Source organism: Syngnathus acus, chromosome 10 (genome assembly GCF_901709675.1).
Source record: "Syngnathus acus chromosome 10, fSynAcu1.2, whole genome shotgun sequence".
Lineage (NCBI taxonomy): Eukaryota > Metazoa > Chordata > Actinopteri > Syngnathiformes > Syngnathidae > Syngnathus > Syngnathus acus.
This window is the reverse complement of record NC_051095.1, coordinates 26,623,266-26,641,515: the sequence shown is the minus strand read 5'-3', so window position 1 is coordinate 26,641,515 and position 18,250 is coordinate 26,623,266. Positions and strand designations below refer to the sequence as shown.

Genomic DNA, 18,250 nt, shown 5'->3' with positions numbered 1-18,250 from the left:
TACACAAAGTAATAGGGCAAAAAGTATGACTTTTGAGATACTCCGGCACGCATTATTTGATTTTACATTGATGGGAAACGTTTCTACTTACAAACGTTTCTACTTACAAACCCGATCGCTGAGCCAATTAAGTTCATTAGTACCACTGTAATATGTTTATATGAAGGAAAAAAAACAAGTGAAACACTGGTCAAAGAAATGTGTGTGTGTTTTGCAGAACATTCTTGGTGGCATCACGTGAAGGACAACTACCTGAGGTTTACTCCATGATTCACATTCGCAGAAACACTCCAGTAGCTGCCATCATCCTATTGGTTAGTTTACAATAAAGTATATCTGAATCAATAAAGTATAACTATAAGATATTGATAGCGATATACTACTTCATCTCAAATTTCTGTACATATGGACTGGAAGGCAATCTTTACTTTTTTCCCAGTTAGAAGAAATGGCCTGGATTGAGATTGGTTATGTGGTGCCCGAGGGAAAATTGAACAAAGTATGTCGTAGCTGAAGTAACTCCTGTGCCTTTTCTTTTGATTCTTATTCAATGTTTCTTACTCACAACAGAGAGATTAAGGGAGAATAATTAATTTACATCACAAAAATAGGAGCTGACATTCAGTTTCCAACTATCCTGGCGATGCACTTTTTTTGTGATTTATGTGTTTATTTCGTCAAGTACATAATAAACACTTATTTCAACTCTATTTGACACTTTGTTTTACCTGACTTGTCGAAAAGATAGGCAGGTTGAAGCAATTTTGGAATGCGTCTCATAAGACGCGTTGTATTTTGTATCAATAAGCTCTTTAATGTTTTTGAAAGTCTTTAGATTTGCAAACGTCTTTGTTTCTGTGTTTAATTTATTCAAATATTTAACACCGGCCACTGCTGGCGTGTGCCTCCTCACTGTTGTGCTCATCTGCAGGTGCTCAAATATCAACAGTCTTCTGAGCCCAGGGCTCCCTTGTCCCAGTCTAAAAAGATTTATTATACCAGAAGGCATGTCAAATCCAGCTACTCAATACATGCTTACTAAAGAAATGCATGCAATAATATCTTCTAACTAGAGTATTTGTTTTCTAGTCACAAATATTTTCAATCACCATTGACATACTCTATAGTGTTTCAAAAATAATATTGTTTTCGATATAGATTGTGATCTCTACATCTGTGGACTGGTTTATATTCGTCGAAGTGGAGACTCATTGACTCTGTATTTCCTTTGATCCACATTTTCTATATTGCAATGACGTTGAAAGGTTTGTTCAATGTCTGAATTAGTATTTTCCAAAGTTGGAATTTGAACTCCAGATGTTGAGTAGGTTATGGACAGTTTTCTTTCATATCCATGCAGTTGTTTGATTGATCTTTCAAGTAGTATCCATATTTGTCTAGTCCATTTTCGTAGTAGTGACAGTCTGGGTTAATGTCCTGGGTTAATTCGGATCATTTGTTGTGGGATGATTTTTAATTTCCAATAGAATTTTCTCATATATCGCAGCCAAGTCCGTTAGTTCTTTTTGTTAACGATTTATTGTTTATTTAATTAGGATGAAGTTAGGCTTGACATACCTCAATTTGCATGTTTCTCCAATTCTTCCATCGCTTTGATCAGCACTGGTTTGGTGCTTTCTGGGGATGATCCATTCGGCTTTATGTAGATTTTGCAATTTGCCTTCCAAGTACTTTGTATTTTACCTTGCTTTTTCAATTGGCGAGCTCTCCATGCGGTGGTTGCATTTTGCTTGTTGAGTTTTCGTTCATGTAGACATTCGATCCTCTTACATTTTTTCCCGGTTTCAGTAGAGCAACTTTGTGCTTGATATTTATAAATCTCAGTAGTACCACACGATTTTAACTCACCCTACGTCCAGTTGCCCCTCTTTTGAAAGGAGTTGGCAGAAATCCACATTTGCCTTGTCCAGCGCAGCTTTTTGTTGTAAGGGAATCCACCACTTGCTGTTCCTCGGATTGATTTTCTACCTCGTCTTCACCATCAGTACCATTTTGATGTCTAGGAGAGATCTTGAGATGATTACATTGTTAATTTTATATTGTTGGTTGGTATCTTCTACTCTGTTGGTGAGAATTTTTATCAGCCGGTCTTTTTTGGCATTCTCAGCATTGAGAAATGCAATTTCTTCCATCTTGATTTCTAATCCAATCAATCGAGTCTCCATTTCCATAACACTCTTCTTAATGTCTCTAATCTCCCCTCTAGTCTCTTGAAGCATGTCCAGAGTTTTCTGCAGATTTACCTGAGTTCTCATCTGATTTCTGATTTCTTCCAAAGTATCTGCTGTTGCCCGATCCTTTTTTGGCGCCATCACTCCAAATGTTTCTTTCTTTTGCTCTGGCCTTATACAAGTTAAGCTATTTCATATTAAGCAATTTGTATTTTGAATGTCTGTGTGTCTGTAAGCCGTTATCTCAGTTTGCAGCTATACCCTTGAGAGCAGAACAAAAGCGTCCTACTCCCTCTGCAGCTTGAACTGTTCTGTTTTTAGCCCATCTGTCTGCTGTCCTCTGTCTCAAGTTATTCTAGTTTCCTGCTATATTTTTCTTCCAAAATTGAACCATAGAATGAATTAGGAGCCGACGAGAGCAGCTGCATTGAAAGGGAACAAGCTGCAAGCTGGATGGTGTGGGATGAACAATCAACACTCAGACTAATGCGACGGTTCAGTTCAATCCCAAAGTAGATGTGATGTTTGACTCCGTGGGGTTGTAAAAGGTATTAAACGGTAGTAAATGAAATTAGCGTAAAATGTGGCCATTAAAAATATTAAAAAGTAGTAAATGCCATCTGATGAGGTATTAAATTTTCAAATTGCTATCCACCTTTAAGACTTTTTCCCATTTGTATTAAGTGCTGGACTATTCCCTAAAAATTTAGGGGTACCTTGTTTTTCACAGGAGATGTATTCCATAACCGAAAAATGAAATTCCGCGAAGTAGAAACGGTGTATACATTATTTAGAAATTTAAACACCACTGTGTTGAAATTTCCAACACGTAATGTTTCTTGTTGGCCACTACAGGGCATGGGTGAATTGTAAGTTAATTAGATGTTTGGTTTACCTTGCAAAGTAATGCAAAGTGTACAACTTCAGAAATGTCACACTACACTAACGCCGGGGACATCATGCATAGCGAAAGTGGGTCATGGTTGCACATGAATCTCCTGTTGCATTGTGGTCCAGTACACAATATAATTTTTTTTTAAACTCTCCCTAAAACTTTTACGCATTATAAATCTTTCCCATTCCTTTAATATCCATTCCCACACAGTTCTGGTAGACCACTAAAAAAATAGGGGTGTTGTGTGAGCAGGGACGGAGCGTGACTTAACAGGCTGTGGGAGGAGTAATACCCTTCTGCGTTCTGCAATCAGTCCCCACTCGTTACATTGCGCAGAATGTCACTTTACACGTTCCCAAAGATGATCGGCTGACACGAGGCGTAGCGAGTCAAATGTTAGTCCACGGAGAGGCGGAAGCGTTTTTGCGTTGCGGGTCGACGCGTCCCAAGGAGCATAAGTAACATGCCACATTTCACTGTTAATAACGGTAATGGGGTTACAACAATTCACATAGTAATTCAGTAAATTATCCGTTACTGGAAATTTATTGACTTTACTTCTAACGCCGTTAATCCCAACACTGTCAGTAAATAAATATTTTCATGGATTGTTGATTATTTTAACGATTTAGCCTACTGTTGATAATCTGTAATAGTAGTTATAATATTGGCAAATGTATTTAATTAAAAAACATATCTAGCTGATGTTGTACTGAAGGAAAATGTAATGCCATAATTGTAGTAGTATAATATTGTATATTACCGCAATTTCCGGACTAAAAGTCGCTCCGGAATATAGGTCGTATTAGCCATAAAATGCACAATAACGTGAAAAAAAACATATATAAGTCGCTCCGGAGTATAAATCGCATTTTTGGGGGAAATTTATTCGACAAAATCCAACACCAAGAACAGACGTGAACGAGCAACAACAGGCTAAACGATAGGTATGCTAACGTGACATAAACACAAATGAAGAGCTGAGAACGGGCCTGACGTAACGTTCAGAGTTATTAAAAAAAACTATTACATAAATAACACATTGATAAAACCATCTGTGTCACTCCAATTCATTAAATCCATTGATCGTCCTTTGTCAACAATGGGTGCGCGCCGCTGACGGCGCTTGCACTTCAAAATATTCCACAGGCCCATATAACGATATATAAATTATATATCAAATAACTATTATATAAGCAATAATATTATCAAACCATCTGTGCACTCTAAATCATTAAATCCATCGATCAAATTCCTCGTCCTTTGTCAACAACACCGCGCGTGCGCCCTGACGTCAGCCTCGTTGTTATTCCACAGATTTAGTATATAACTATATTGTAGCATAGTTAACAAAGTACAAGGAAAGACGTGGGTTTGGTAAACGGCTCTTTATTAAACAAAACAAACTTCCAGGCGTGTGGCGGCGTGGACTTCCAGCCACGGAGGTGGAAGAGAGATCCATAGAATAGGACCGGATGTGCGTAAAAGCCATGACCGAGCCCCATCCACCGTCCCCGGACAGCCACCCGGCCGAGCGCCGGCCCCCGACTTCTATCCACGGAGGTGAAAGAGAGCTCCGTAAAGTAGGACCGGGCGTGCGTAAAAGCCATAATAGTTTTTCAAACCTTCTGTGTCACTCCAAATCCTTAAATCCTTCAAACTCTTCGTCCTCCGTGTCACTTAGAAACAAAGCCGCTAATGATGCCGGTAGTACGTGGGGCCCTTCGTCATCTTCGTCATCCCGTGATCAATCTTTGTCCTTTTTGTAAACAACCGCCGCGCCGCACTGCTGACGTCACTTGAAATTCAAATTACAGTAATCCCTTGCTACATCACGGTTCGTTTATCGCCGTTTCACTTTTTTTCTTTTGAACATTTTTGAAAAAATTCACATATAAGTCGCTCCTCATTATAAGTCGCCCCCCCACCCAAACTATGAAAAAAAACGCGACTTATAGTCCGAAAATTACGGTATATCATATTGTATCATATAGTATAATAATAGTACCGTATTTTTCGGACTAAAAGTCGCTCCGGAGTACAAGTCGCATCAGCCATAAAATAACATCATAAAAAAAAACATATATAAGTCGCACCAGAGTTTAAGTCGCATTTTGGGGGAAATTTATTTGACAAAATCCAACACCAAGAAGAGTCATGAACCAGCAACAACAGGCTAAACGATACGGTATGCTAACGTGACATAAACACAAACGAGGAGCTGAGAACGGGCCTGACGTAACATTAACAGTGATTCAAATAACTATAACATAAAGAACACGTTCATCAAACCATCTGTGTCACTCCAAATCATTAAATCCATCAAATTCTTCGTCCTTTGTGTAAACAACGCCGCGTGTGCGGTCAGTTGCAGTTCAAATTATTCCACAGGCCCATATAACTAGATATAAACTATATATCAGATAACAATAATATAAACAACAATTTTATCGAACCATCCGTGTCACTCCAAATCATTAAATCCATTGGAATCTTCGTCCTGTCAAACGCGCACTTTATTATAGTGGCACCGGCTCCCCAGTAACGGGTTCAATAAGCCGGGGGTGAAGGGACTCGTCCGTAGCTGACCACCCGAGTTAAATTAATTCTACCAGAATCAATCTAATTTCTTTACGACGCCAATCCTTTTTAAGTCATCCGACGCGCGAGCCGAGTAACTCTATTCGAGGCGAGTCGTCGATATGACCGCGCCGTAATGATGGCTCCCTTCGGTTGTTTGATGCTGGTATTACGTTACGGATATTTTTTAGATGTCTTTGTTAAGACCTCAAGGATTCGTTAATTTACTAGAGCGCCCTCGCTCTAGCTGAGCTCAAGATAACTACTTCGAACCAGATCTGACAATTCCTGATGTTAAGGATTAAAGCTGTCTTCACTTTAAAAAGAATTGAACGGATTTAAAGAATGACTATGATAGGGAAATAAAGACATTTTAAAGTTGTAATTACCGCATATAAAACCATGCTCGACATAGTTAATACGAAATAATCGATAACCGAATTAAGGCTTAAGAAGAGATTTAATGAATAAGCAAGAAAAAGAATTACAAGTCGAAAAAAACAAAAAACAAGACTCACCCACACAGAACAAAAGAGGAGACTAAAGGTCTAAAATCCTATTTGGTTGAACAAGTCGAGTGATCGGCTCTCCTTTGTTCCAAAATCCGAATTCTGTTTAAAAAAGAGGAAAGGTCTGGCCGTGAGGAGCCTAGCCAAAAAAGTAAAATTGGCGACTTCTCCTTTCTGCCCCAGCGGCTGTCTCCTCTGCCTTCCTCGAAGCTTAAAATTTGACAAAGTCCAATTCGAAGACTCTGGAAATTCATCTTAGTAGATTTTGGTTCAATCTGAAAAAGAATGCAAAGTCCATCTTCGTTCTTTTAGTCCGGGCAGCGTCACGGCTATCGCCGTGACTTCGGAGAAGCGCCCCGTTCTGTGTCCGGGCGTCATATTTATATGCTTCTGGCATTACCTCATCGGAATTACCTCACCGGAATACGTGGGTGCACCTCGGTTGTCCTGGCAACCTTGCTTCAAGCAGCAATCACCCTTAATAGGTGTTTCCTGTTTTGCTCGTTCTGGCATTACCTCATCGGAATTACCTCACCGGAATACGTGGGTGCCCCTCGGTTGTCTTGGCAACCTTGCTTCAAGCAGCAATCACCCTTAATAGGTGTTTCCTGTTTTGCTCGTTCTGGCATTTAGTATATAGCCCTTAATGTCTCCTCTTCAACTTAATACATTCAGGTATGGATGGAACACCAATGTTAAATACAGGTTGGACAAAACATTGCAACATGAATCACATATATCTTGTCACATAATAGTACTTAACACAATAATGGGTTCCTCCAACTTAAACACATATATTGATATTGCTCAAGCTGTTACATCTTAAAATTATGGCATAGCAAACTCTTATTCCAAAATTGTGCGTTGCTACGTGTTTGAACAGGTCGTGTCCTCCCAATTGCTAACAATTTAATTGATTAGATTTGTTAATTTCCATCCGGTCACCCCTATGTCAAGCTTTAACACCATCTCCTGGTGAAATTTTGAACTACGACATGTTTTGGGATAGCCAATGTGCCTGGGCCAAATTCAATACCTAATTTTACACCATCTGTACCACCATGCCACTTGACAGTCCTTTGTGTAAACGCCGGCGCTTCTAATCCCGGAAGTGTGTGCGGTGCGCCGCTGACGTCAGTTGCAATTCAACTTATTCCACAGGCCCATATAACTATATATAAAATATATATCACACTATAATATGAACAACAATTTTATCGAACCATCCGTGTCACTCCTAATCATTAAATCCATCGAAATCTTCGTCCTCTGTGTCACTTAAAAAAAATATAAAAACACAGCTGTTGTGTCTGGAACTCCATGCGCCACTGACGTCAGCCTCGTCGTCAGTTGCGGCTCCAATTATTCCACAGATCTACGTATATATTATAGTCACTCCCTGTATGCCGCCGATTGTGGCTGGGACTCCCTGTATGCCGCCGATTGCGGCGGGGACTCCGTATGCCGCCGATTGCGGCGCGGACTCCCGGGGAGTACAATATAGTTATATACTATATAACTATATTGTAGCGTTATAGCGTTACCAAAGTACCAGGCAAGACGTGTGTTTGGTAACCGGCTCTTTATTTCACAAAACAAGAGCTAAACATATGAGCCAACACAGCAAGCGATGATGAGCGCTCTTCCCCCCCCCCGCTGCCTTCACGGCCTTGCTAGACAATCGGAAACTTCTGAAGTCTAACAACATAGACTTACGTACTCCAGGCTGTTAGGATCCTGAACTCTCTCCCCCCTTCTGCGTAGCGTCCTGTACTTTTGCGCTATATTCTGACTGTCTGCTGTATGCACACTTGCTCCGTTTTGCTCCTCTTATTTATTTATTGTGTTATTTGTTTATTTATTATTTATTCATCACTCTTATTATTCATTGCCTTCTTGTTTTTATTTTGTGTTGTTTGCTTGTATGTATGTCGTGTACTATGTCTTGTCACCGTGGGATAGTGGAAACGTAATTTCGATTTCTTTGTGTGTCTTGGCATGTGGAGAGGTTGACAATAAAGCAGACTTTGACTTTGACATAGACGTTGCTGCTGTAAATAAACTATATATGTATCAAATAACTATAACATAAATAACAAGTTTATCGAACCATCTGTGTCACTCCAAAACATTAAATCTCCTGACTGCGGAAGTCAGTGAGTGGAACTCATTGTCAGTGAGGCTCCAATTATTCCATGCGTGAAGTGATCAACTATACTAGTAAGTAAGTAATGTGTTAATGATCAAGTAAAAATTTGTGAATAATTACACATAAGTCGCCCCCCCACCCAAACTATGAGAAAAAACGGGACTTTTAGTCCGAAAAATACGGTAGTTATAATATTGGCAAATGTATTTAATTAAAAAACATATCTAGCTGATGTTGTACTGAAGGAAAATGTAAAGCCATAATTGGAGGCTAATGTTGTCTGAATCCTCCATCAGATGATGAAATGATTATAAAACAGTGTAGTGCTACAAAAGTGGTGTGTGCTCTTTCTACACGTAACAATGAAAAACTATTTAGTTTTTGTAGTTATTATTTACTAAGCCCGAACACTGAAGCTTAAATAGTTGGAGCTTGAAGTCGTGTTGGTATTAAAAAATATTGTGACGGTATTAAAAAGGTATTAAATTCCACCTAAGAATTTTTTTATATACCCGGCTCGACAGATCGTATGAATATTGATGATTCAGTGATTCACTAGCTCTCACCCCTCCTCCCAAGACTTTTATGCCAAGTACGTTTCCAATACATGAGACAAGACTGGTGAAGCAGCTCTGGACGCTCTGATACGCACACAGACACATGACATACACACACATATACAACCCTACTATCATCACCGACTTCGTTGGACTCCCAGGGATGAAAACCGAGCTGTGGACGCGCTCTCGGTTTCAGTTGGTAGTCAGCCTGGTTTCATCACATCCCCCCTTCTATTAAGTCAAGTCAAATTTACTTATATAGCCCTTAATCACAAAAACGTCTCAAGGGCTTCACATGGCCACAATTGACAATTATTCCCGACATCACCTGATCTTAACTCCCGGGAGAGCAAGAAAAAACTTACAAAACCCCTACGGGGGAAAAAATAAGAAACCTTGAGAAGGTAACGCAGGTGGGAGGATTCCCCGTCCGTGAAAACAAGGCTACAATGGATGCAGAATGGGCAACATTTAACACACAATATGAAACAATACAAAATATTGTACATTTTGTACTAACTGGAAACATTGAATGCTAGACATAGGAAAACCAGAAAACAATACATTAAAATAATTGAGGCGTGATGTAACAAATACATTTAATAATTTCTGCAATGCATGTTGAAAAAATGGGATAAAGCTTAGTCATATTGCGGAGGTGAAAAAACGCAGTTGTAGTAATGTTCTTAATGTGTTTTTGAAAGGAAAGAGTTTGGTCAAATGTCATCAAACAATCACTTTGGGTAGTAGTACATTTATCAAGACTTACAGTGGTGTTCTTAAATAGGTGCCAATAGAGCTGTCCGTTCCTTTGCTAAGGGCGCCAGAGAGTAGAAAGGGCACCAGGGAGGAGACATATTTGTTATAAATACTTCTTTATTTATTATACTATTATTTTTCAATATTAACAACAAAAACGACCAAAATGTCTGCCTGCAATTTCGCCACAGACCCCATTCAATTGCCCCCCCTCAAACTGCGCTGTGCCTGGCATGCTGATTCATGTGCCTCCTAGCGCCCAAGGAAGGAAGAAAAAACAAAAAAGAAGAACAGACAGGTGATTAATGATGTTATCATGAAATTAGTTTAACTAAAATTGCAGCGCAGTTACAGGCTATTTTACTTACGGCCTTTTCTAGCTAGCTCACTTGGAGTTAGTGTACGAGTGGGTTTACATTTTACTACATTAGGATGATAACTTCAAATATAAAATAATAAGAAATATGTTCAGAATTCAGCTTGAGCTAGAGTCAAAAGTCAAATATCAGTTAATGTTACTCCCAATTAAGGGAAAGTTCAAAAGACAGGTTTGGGGAATAAAAAAGCAACTTATTTTAATTATAAGATTACACGTTTTCTTTTAATGTTGAGTGTATGCTGTCCAAACATCCACTGCTTTCCCTAAGAAACCAACTGCATAGTATATAGTCTATGCCTATATTAATTTTATACAGTTGTAGCGATAATTGCCTTCAGATTTCTCTCCACTCAGTGCGGCTCGGATTTGGTGCCTGAAGACCCCCCCCATCCCATCCTGGGCATGCACATTTCAACATTCCAATGACCCCCCAACCAGCAGAAGTCATGCAATATACTGTATGCATTGATCAACCATTAAAAACGGAGACATTTTGAGAAGAACCTTGAGAGACTGCATTCCTATGTTTCATTTTGTGATCCATCTCTGATTATGTTCTGCATGTGACTTTCCTAGATTAATCTATTGAAACATGCACACGTTTCTTGTATTCTTGCACTCTTTTTCCCCACTGTGGGATAAATAAAGTACTCTAGTCGAGTCTAATCTAATCTAATATATTTTATAAATACAATGTGCAGTTTTTCAGGTTTTTCTCTGACTAGATTTCAAAGCTAGTTTTGTTATACTCAAAGTATCATTACAAATTACCAAAAACTATGCCTCTGAATCATCATAACTCCATTCTGTTCAAATTACAGCTATTTGTACACGGGCTGACATTGACGCATAAAGCCAGTTCAGCCTATCCGTGAGTGGGAGGCGGGTTTGTTTTCTTGAGTTTATAAACCGAAGCCATTTTCCCTTTCTCTCTCTTCCTGGTCTCTGTCTTGCTAGAACCTTTGCTGAAAATCTCCCCTCTCCACTGGGGTCAGCGGGCTTGAGGTCCTTTGTTACCGGAACTTGCACGTGACTTTAATACTTTTTGTCCTGAAATCAATTATTTTTTGTTTGGCTGTGTGCCAGCACGGTCCCACGCATCCCATCCAAAAGGCAGTCTCTTGGAACAAAGGGAGCGAGTGTGAGCTTACGTCGGTTATTACCGACTCCACCATGGTGGACCCAGTTTGCCAGAACCTCTTTGAGGCCCAAACCAGGCCGAACCCTGGAAAAGCAAGGTCTGCAACACCAGGCCGGCACTGCTAGAGAGCTCCCCCTGACCACGTCTTTTTCAATCTTCCACTTTTGTTTTTATCTTTTTTCTTCACTCTTGCTGCCAACTTCCCCTACGTGGCCTGGCTGACTGCAGAGACACTTCAAAGCCACTTTCCAGCTCATCCAGACAAGAACACAATAAGTGCAATTTACCAGTGTGCAAAATATGAGTGCATAAATTTGGGAACAGGAGTTAAGATGGGTCACCTTTTTGCACATTACCTCCAGTTCATGCCCAGACCGCTATTTTGTGTTGCTTTTATTACTCATCTTGTCTATCTGATGATATTCTTTGTCATGTGCGGAATGGAGCAGGGTGACCAAATGCACCTTAGACCAGGGTTTCTTGAAGGGAAAAGGGGGGGTGGAGGAGAGGATGAGGGGAACAAACAGGCAGGAGGACATAGCAAGACTAATGGGGAGGCAAACAGACAGGAACAAACTGGCAAACAAGAAACCAGGGAGGGCTTACTAACAGGACGATCCGACCGGGAGTGACACGCAGACAGGACTTAAATAGAAATCGGATTCGGTTGAAGTTAGGAAATTGTGTAAAATGTAAATAAAACCGAAATACAGAATAGAATAGATCTTTATTGTCATTGTCACATGTACAACGAAATTTAAACAACGATTTGAAAATCCTTCTCAACCCATATTCCATTGAATACACTACAAAGAGAATATATTTAATGTTCAAACTGAGAAACGTCATTGTTTTTTGCCAAATAATAATTAACTTCGAATTTCATGGCTGCAGCACTTCCAGTAGAAGTTGGGAAAGGTGGCAAAAGATACTGAGAAAGCTGAGAAAACCTCATGAAACACCTATTTGGAACATCCCACATCTGATCAGGCTAATTGGGTACCATGATTGGGTATAAAAGGAGCCTACCCAAACATGCTCAGTCATTCACAAGCAAGGATGGGGCGAGGTTCACCACTTTGTCCACAACTGCGTGAGAAAATAGTTGAACAGTTTAAGAACAACATTTCTCAAAGCAAAATTGCAAGGAATTTAGGGTTTTCAACATCTACGGTCCATAATATCATCAAAAGGTTCACAGAATCTGGTGAAATCACTGCACGTAAGCGCCACGGCCGGAAACCAACACTGATTGACCGTGACCTTCGATCCCTCAGCACTGCCTTAAAAACCGACATGAGTGTGTAAAGGATATCACCAAATGGGCTCAGGAAAACTTCAGAAAACCACTGTCAGTAAATATAGTTCGTCACTACATCAGTAAGTGCGGATTAAGACTCTACCATGCAAAGCAAAGAGGAAGCGGACCATCCGGACTGTTATCAACGCAAAGTTCAAAAGCCAACATCTGTGATGGTATGGGGGTGCATTAGTTCCCATGGCATGGGTGACTTACATTTCTGTGAAGGCAACATAAATGCTGAAAAGTACATACAGATTTTGGAGCAACATATGCTGCCGTCCAAGCGACGTCTTTTTCATGGACGACCCTGCTTATTTCAGCAAGATAATGCCAAGCCACATTCTGCACGTGTTACAACAGCGTGGCTTCGAAGTAAAAGAGTCCAGGTTCTCCCCTGGCCCGCTTGCAGTCCAAACCTGTCTTCCATTGAAAATGTGTGGTACATTATGAAGCGTAAAATATGACAGGGAAGACCCCGGACTGTTGAACAACAGAAGCGGTTCATCAAGCAAGAATGGGAAAGAATTCCACATGAGAAGCTAAGAGAATTAGTCTCCTCTTTTCCAAAACGTTTATTGAGTGTTATTAAAAGGAAAGGTGATGTAACGAAGTGGTAAACATGCCCTTTCCCAACTTCTACTGCACGTGTTGCAGCCATGAAATTCTAAGTTAATTATTATTTGAAAAATAAAATGAAGTTTATGAATTTGAGCATTAAATATGTTGCCTTTGTAGTGTATTCAATTGAATATAGGTTGAAAAGGATTTTCAAATCATTGTATTTTGTTATTATTTCGCTCATTTTATTTATTTATTATTTTTTTATTTATTATTTATTGTTTGTGCCTTCTTGTTTTTATTTTGTGTCGTCTACTTGTATGTCTCGTCACCGTGGGATAGAGGAAACGGAATTTCGGTTTCTTTGTGTGTCTTGCCATATGAAGGGATTGACAATAAAGCTGACTTTGACTTTGACTTTTGACTTTATTTACATTTTACACAATTTCCCAACTTCAACCGAATCCGGTTTGTACAAAGTACAAGATGGGTGAAGGGAGGCAGGTGATGGCGATTACAACAATTACAGGTAGACTCAGGCGGGGAGGGCCGAATGCGCAGACGCGGGGCAGAGACGCAAACTGACACCATGACAACAAACAATGTAACACGAGGCTACGAGTGGGAGGAGGCGTGGGTTAGTTCTACTTCGCGTGACAATCGGCGCCACTGAGGAGCGGAGACGTGATATTCTTATTTCTTAGCTATTCTTTCACAGTAGCCATTTTTTTTAATAATGTACTCATTATGATTACCATGTAGATTTAGACAGTAAATGTTCACATTATTAAACGGCATTGTGTGTGTGTGAGTGTGTTTGTGTGTGTGTGCGCGCATGTGTGTGTGTGTGTGTGTGTGTGTGTGTGTGTGTGTGTGTGTGTGTGTGTGTGTGTGTGTGTGTGCGTGCGTGCGTGTATGTGTGTCCCGGTGCCTTGACGGGATCACCACCTTATCGTGGTGAGGCACTTTGCGTGTCTCTGTGACCCCTAGAGCTATGTCGGCTGGAGTCTCGTACTCCTGGCAGGGTCACCCAAGTCGAACAGGTCAAAGGGTAGAGACCAGACTAAGAGTGATCCCAAACCTGTACCTGGGGACAGGCATAGGCGGAGTCCAATAAATCGGACCACCGGCAGCCCCCTGCAACTCCTGCCAGTCGAAGGTCGTCATGGGTTCTCTCATGCCACTGGAGATTTCACCTGGTAGGAGTGAAGACGGTGGGAATGTGGACTGCGCACCCACATCCTCACCTTAATCCCCACCTTTGCGCAAGCATTTTGCCCCCCCCCTTCTCCAAGCCCCCCTCCCCTCCCCAAAAAGCCCTGTGGCGATGTGGAATGGCGGTGGGCACAGGCTAAGGATGTGGCTGGGAGTGCCTAGTCAAAGGCGGCAATGGAATGATGGTCGTTGAGATTGTGGGATGGAGCAGCGCATCTCCTCGGCAGCTTCCATTGTGACTCTGCAGCTCCACACTGCACACCCCTGAGATGGGGTAGGACCTAGAAAAGGTGGTCTAAAAATTGTCTGCTCTTCACACTCCGGACGGTAAACCGCAATTGTCGGAGCATCCCCCGCCGCGGTCGAAATTACAAAAAAGGTTTAAGACAGCCATGTCCAAAGTCCGGCCCGCGGGCCAAATCTGGCCCCCGATCAGATTTCATATGGCCCGCAGCTTCGGTCTTATAATGTATTATTTATGGACCGCCTGCACTGTCAAACTGAATATAAAAAAAAAAAAATGAAACTTGAACCTGTAATTCCTCCTATTACCAAAGGGTGGCAGCACCACCCCTCGCCGCTCATTTCTGCCATGGCGACTGCAAAGAAAACGAGGACAGTTGACATTGAGGAACGTCGCTTTCAAGAGAAATGGGAATTACAATACTTCTTCGCTGAAAATCAAGGCAATTGTGTTTGTCTAATTTCTAAAGAGACGGTTGCCTTGTTTAAGGATTTCAACTTAAAGAGACACTAGTAGACTAAACATGCTGACACATACGACAAGCTAACAGGGAGTAACCGCGCTGATAAAGTGAAGCAGCTCCAAGCTGAAATGGCATCACAACAGCGATTCTTCACGCGGGGCTGTGAGTCAAAATTAAATAAAAATTAAATATTACTTAATATTAAATATTACGAAGTGGCCATGTTAATACTGTTGATGTTATAAACCTGTAGACATGACACAAACTATTACTTTCTGAAAGATATTGCAAATGACAAGAGCAAAACTCACGTGTTTTAAGTTTTAATAATAACAGACAAATTTGCATTACTTGTAACTCCTGTGTAAAATGTTCATGAGGCAAAAATAATTTTAAACTCATTTAAATGTAAGGTATTTCAAACAGTTTGTTCAATGTTATCTGAATCTTCAGATAGGAATGAAAGGCAGAATTTGTGTTTTTAGAGTTGTTCACATCTGCCTGAATGGCTTATATTTGTTTATTTTGTCATTTGAAAAATAAAGACAATTGTGACAATGAAATTTGTTTTATAACAGTGTGTATTTGCATGAAATTTTTGTAGTTAAAAAATGTCTGAAAAAACTATTGGCCCCCGGGCCCCTTCACTTTATTAAATCTGGCCCTCCTTGCAAAAGGTTTGGACACCCCTGGTTTAAGAAAAAATCTATGCATTGCTGCGTGGAACGTTCGCACACTGCTGGACCTGGCTGTAACTTCTGACAGGCCCCACCGGAGGACAGCACTTGTGGCCATGGAGTTTGCAAGATATAACATTGACATTGCAGCTCTCAGTGAGACCAGACTACATGGAGAGGACTCCCTGACAGAAGTTGGTGCACGGTATACCTTCTTCTGGAAAGGGGTCCCTGAAGGCACTCACCGTAATCATGGAGTTGGTTTTGCTGTGAAGTCCAAACTGCTATAGCGCATCCCGGAATCCCCTATTGGCATCAATGAAAGGCTGATGACATGGTGCATCCCCCTGGCAAAGAAACACTTTGCCACGTTCACCAGTGTTTAACACAAAGGAGGATTTCTACAGAGCACTTGACACAATCCTACAGAAAGAAAACGGCTATGGACAAGCTCATAGTCATGGGAGACTTCAATGCTAGGGTGGGCACGGAACACCTAGTATGGAGTAAAGTGATTGGCCAGCACGGAGTGGGGAAAATGAACAACAACGGACTTCGGCTTCTCTCCCTCTGTGCAGTAAGTAACAAGTAACAGTGGCTCAAGACCCTCACAGAAAGAACCTCACTAACAACTTCGGCAAACAATCTGGTCATCACGAACACCATCTTCCAGATGAAGAACAGGTTTGAGACCACCTGGCAACACCCCCGCTCAAAACACTAGCATCTCCTGGACTATGTGATTGTCCGCCAAAAGGACATGCAGGATGTCCTCATCACCCGTGTCATGCGTGGAGCTGAGTGCTGGACTGACCACCTCATGGTCAGGTCCAAACTCCGCATGAGCATTCAATACCATGGTCCTAGGACAGCTCCAAACAAAAGGCTCAACTGTGCAGCACTGAACAGCCCCACCACCAAAGCTAACCTTCAGCAGCTCCTTGCTGAAAACCTTGGAAAGATCCCAGAGGAATCAGCTGACTGGCCAGCTCTGCGCGAGGCCATTTATAGTGCAGCCTCAGAAGTGCTTGGCCAATCAAGGAAACATCACCAAGACTAGTTTGACTGCAACTCAATTGAGATACAGTCACTTTTAAAAATGAAACACAAGGCCCACAAAGCTCTCCTGTCCTGCCCCACATCTCTTATCCTGAAAAACACCTTTATTGCAGCAAAAACAGCAACCCAGCGAGCCCTGCGAACAATGGAGGACACCTGGTGGGTGCAGAAGGCACACGAGATCCAAAACCTGGCAGACTGCAACAACATTCAGGGCTTCTCCGATGCCATCAAAGCATTGTATGGCCCCAGGAAGCGGGCGATTGCTCCAGTCCGGTCAGCTGACGGCTCCTCGCTCCTTAAGGACCGCCATGATATCCTTGCTCGTTGGGCAAACCATTTTGAGTCTTCTCAATCACACCACCCCTGTCGACCCACACATTATGGATAATGCTATGCAGCACGCCCTGAACTCAATTTCCTGCCTGTACCAATCATTTGGTCTCCAGGTCAACATTCAAAAAACTGAAATCATGTCCCAACTCGCTACCTCTACCTCCTCACCCCCTAGTTTCCAAATAAATGGCATTCCACTCAACACAGTGGATCGCTTCACTTACCTTGGCTCCACTTTGTCCTCATGCTGCTCCCTTGACACTGAACTGCACGCCCGCATCAATAAACCTTCATCATCCTTTGGTCGCCTACGCCGCAGAGTTTTTGGAAACCATAATCTGAAGGGCAGCACGAAGATCGCTGTGTACAACACAGTATGTCTCTCCACTCTCCTCTATGGAGCGGAGACATGGACCCCATACCGTCAACACATCAACAAGCTGGAGGCCTTCCACATACGCTGCCTGCGGAGGATCCTTGGCCTGTCCTGGGAGGATTGAGTCCCCTATACAGACATCCTCAAAAACACCAACTCCATCTGCATGGAAGAGGCCGTGGCTAAAAAGCATCTTCGGTGGATTGGACACACCATCCGTATGCCTGATGACCGTCTGCCCCGCCAAGTCCTCTATGGCCAACTGAGAGGTGCAAAGCGCTCTGTTGGGGGCAAAAGCGGTGCTTTAAGGACTACACCAGGGCCCTCTTAAAGCAATCCAACATCAACACTACGCAGCTCGACAGATCAACCTGGCAGATCACTTATGCCACTGCAGTTTCAAAAATACACCAAACCAATCAAGACAGACGTTCCAAGAGGCGCATTCAACGACACCAGCAGGCAGCTGGTAACCCCCTGGTATCTGGGTTCCCCTGCTCCCTCTGTGAGCGGTTATGCGGCTCAAGGATCGGACTCTACGCCCACGAGAAGTGGCACCAGCGACATCTACATTTTAGAGGTGTGGAGACGAGAATGCGTCCACAATAGTGGAAAGACGTCAACATTGTTACCATCTATAAGAACAAAGGAGATAAATCCATCTGCTCCAATAGTAGGGGTATCTCTCTTTTGGCCACTGCTTGAAAGGTCCTTGCCAAGGTCATGCTCCGCAGACTCATCTCAGCAATATCAGAACGAGTCACCCCAGAGTCGCAGTGTGGTTTTGGGAAAGACAGGGGGACAGTTGACATGATCTTTGTGGCACGTCAGCTCCAAGAGAAGTGTCGGGAGCAG

The 18,250-nt window shown here is 41.9% G+C and overlaps 2 protein-coding genes and 1 long non-coding RNA gene across 5 annotated transcripts in view; all 3 read left to right on the top strand.

Annotated features, from left to right (window-relative positions):
• Positions 1-18,250, top strand: part of tctn1 (tectonic family member 1) — a 1,200,810-nt gene that overhangs the window by 807,548 nt on the left and 375,012 nt on the right. The gene's annotated exons all lie outside the window — the stretch shown is intronic.
• The window catches only part of LOC119129586, a 539,655-nt gene that overhangs the window by 462,978 nt on the left and 58,427 nt on the right, over positions 1-18,250 (top strand). The window lies entirely within an intron of this gene.
• slc7a11 (solute carrier family 7 member 11) overlaps positions 1-18,250 on the top strand; it is a 232,910-nt gene that overhangs the window by 173,784 nt on the left and 40,876 nt on the right. For all 3 annotated transcript variants that reach the window (XM_037262863.1, XM_037262862.1, XM_037262860.1), the window contains exon 9: positions 218-314. In XM_037262863.1, coding sequence (XP_037118758.1) covers positions 218-314 — 97 coding nt within the window. The remainder of the gene's footprint in view (positions 1-217; positions 315-18,250) is intronic.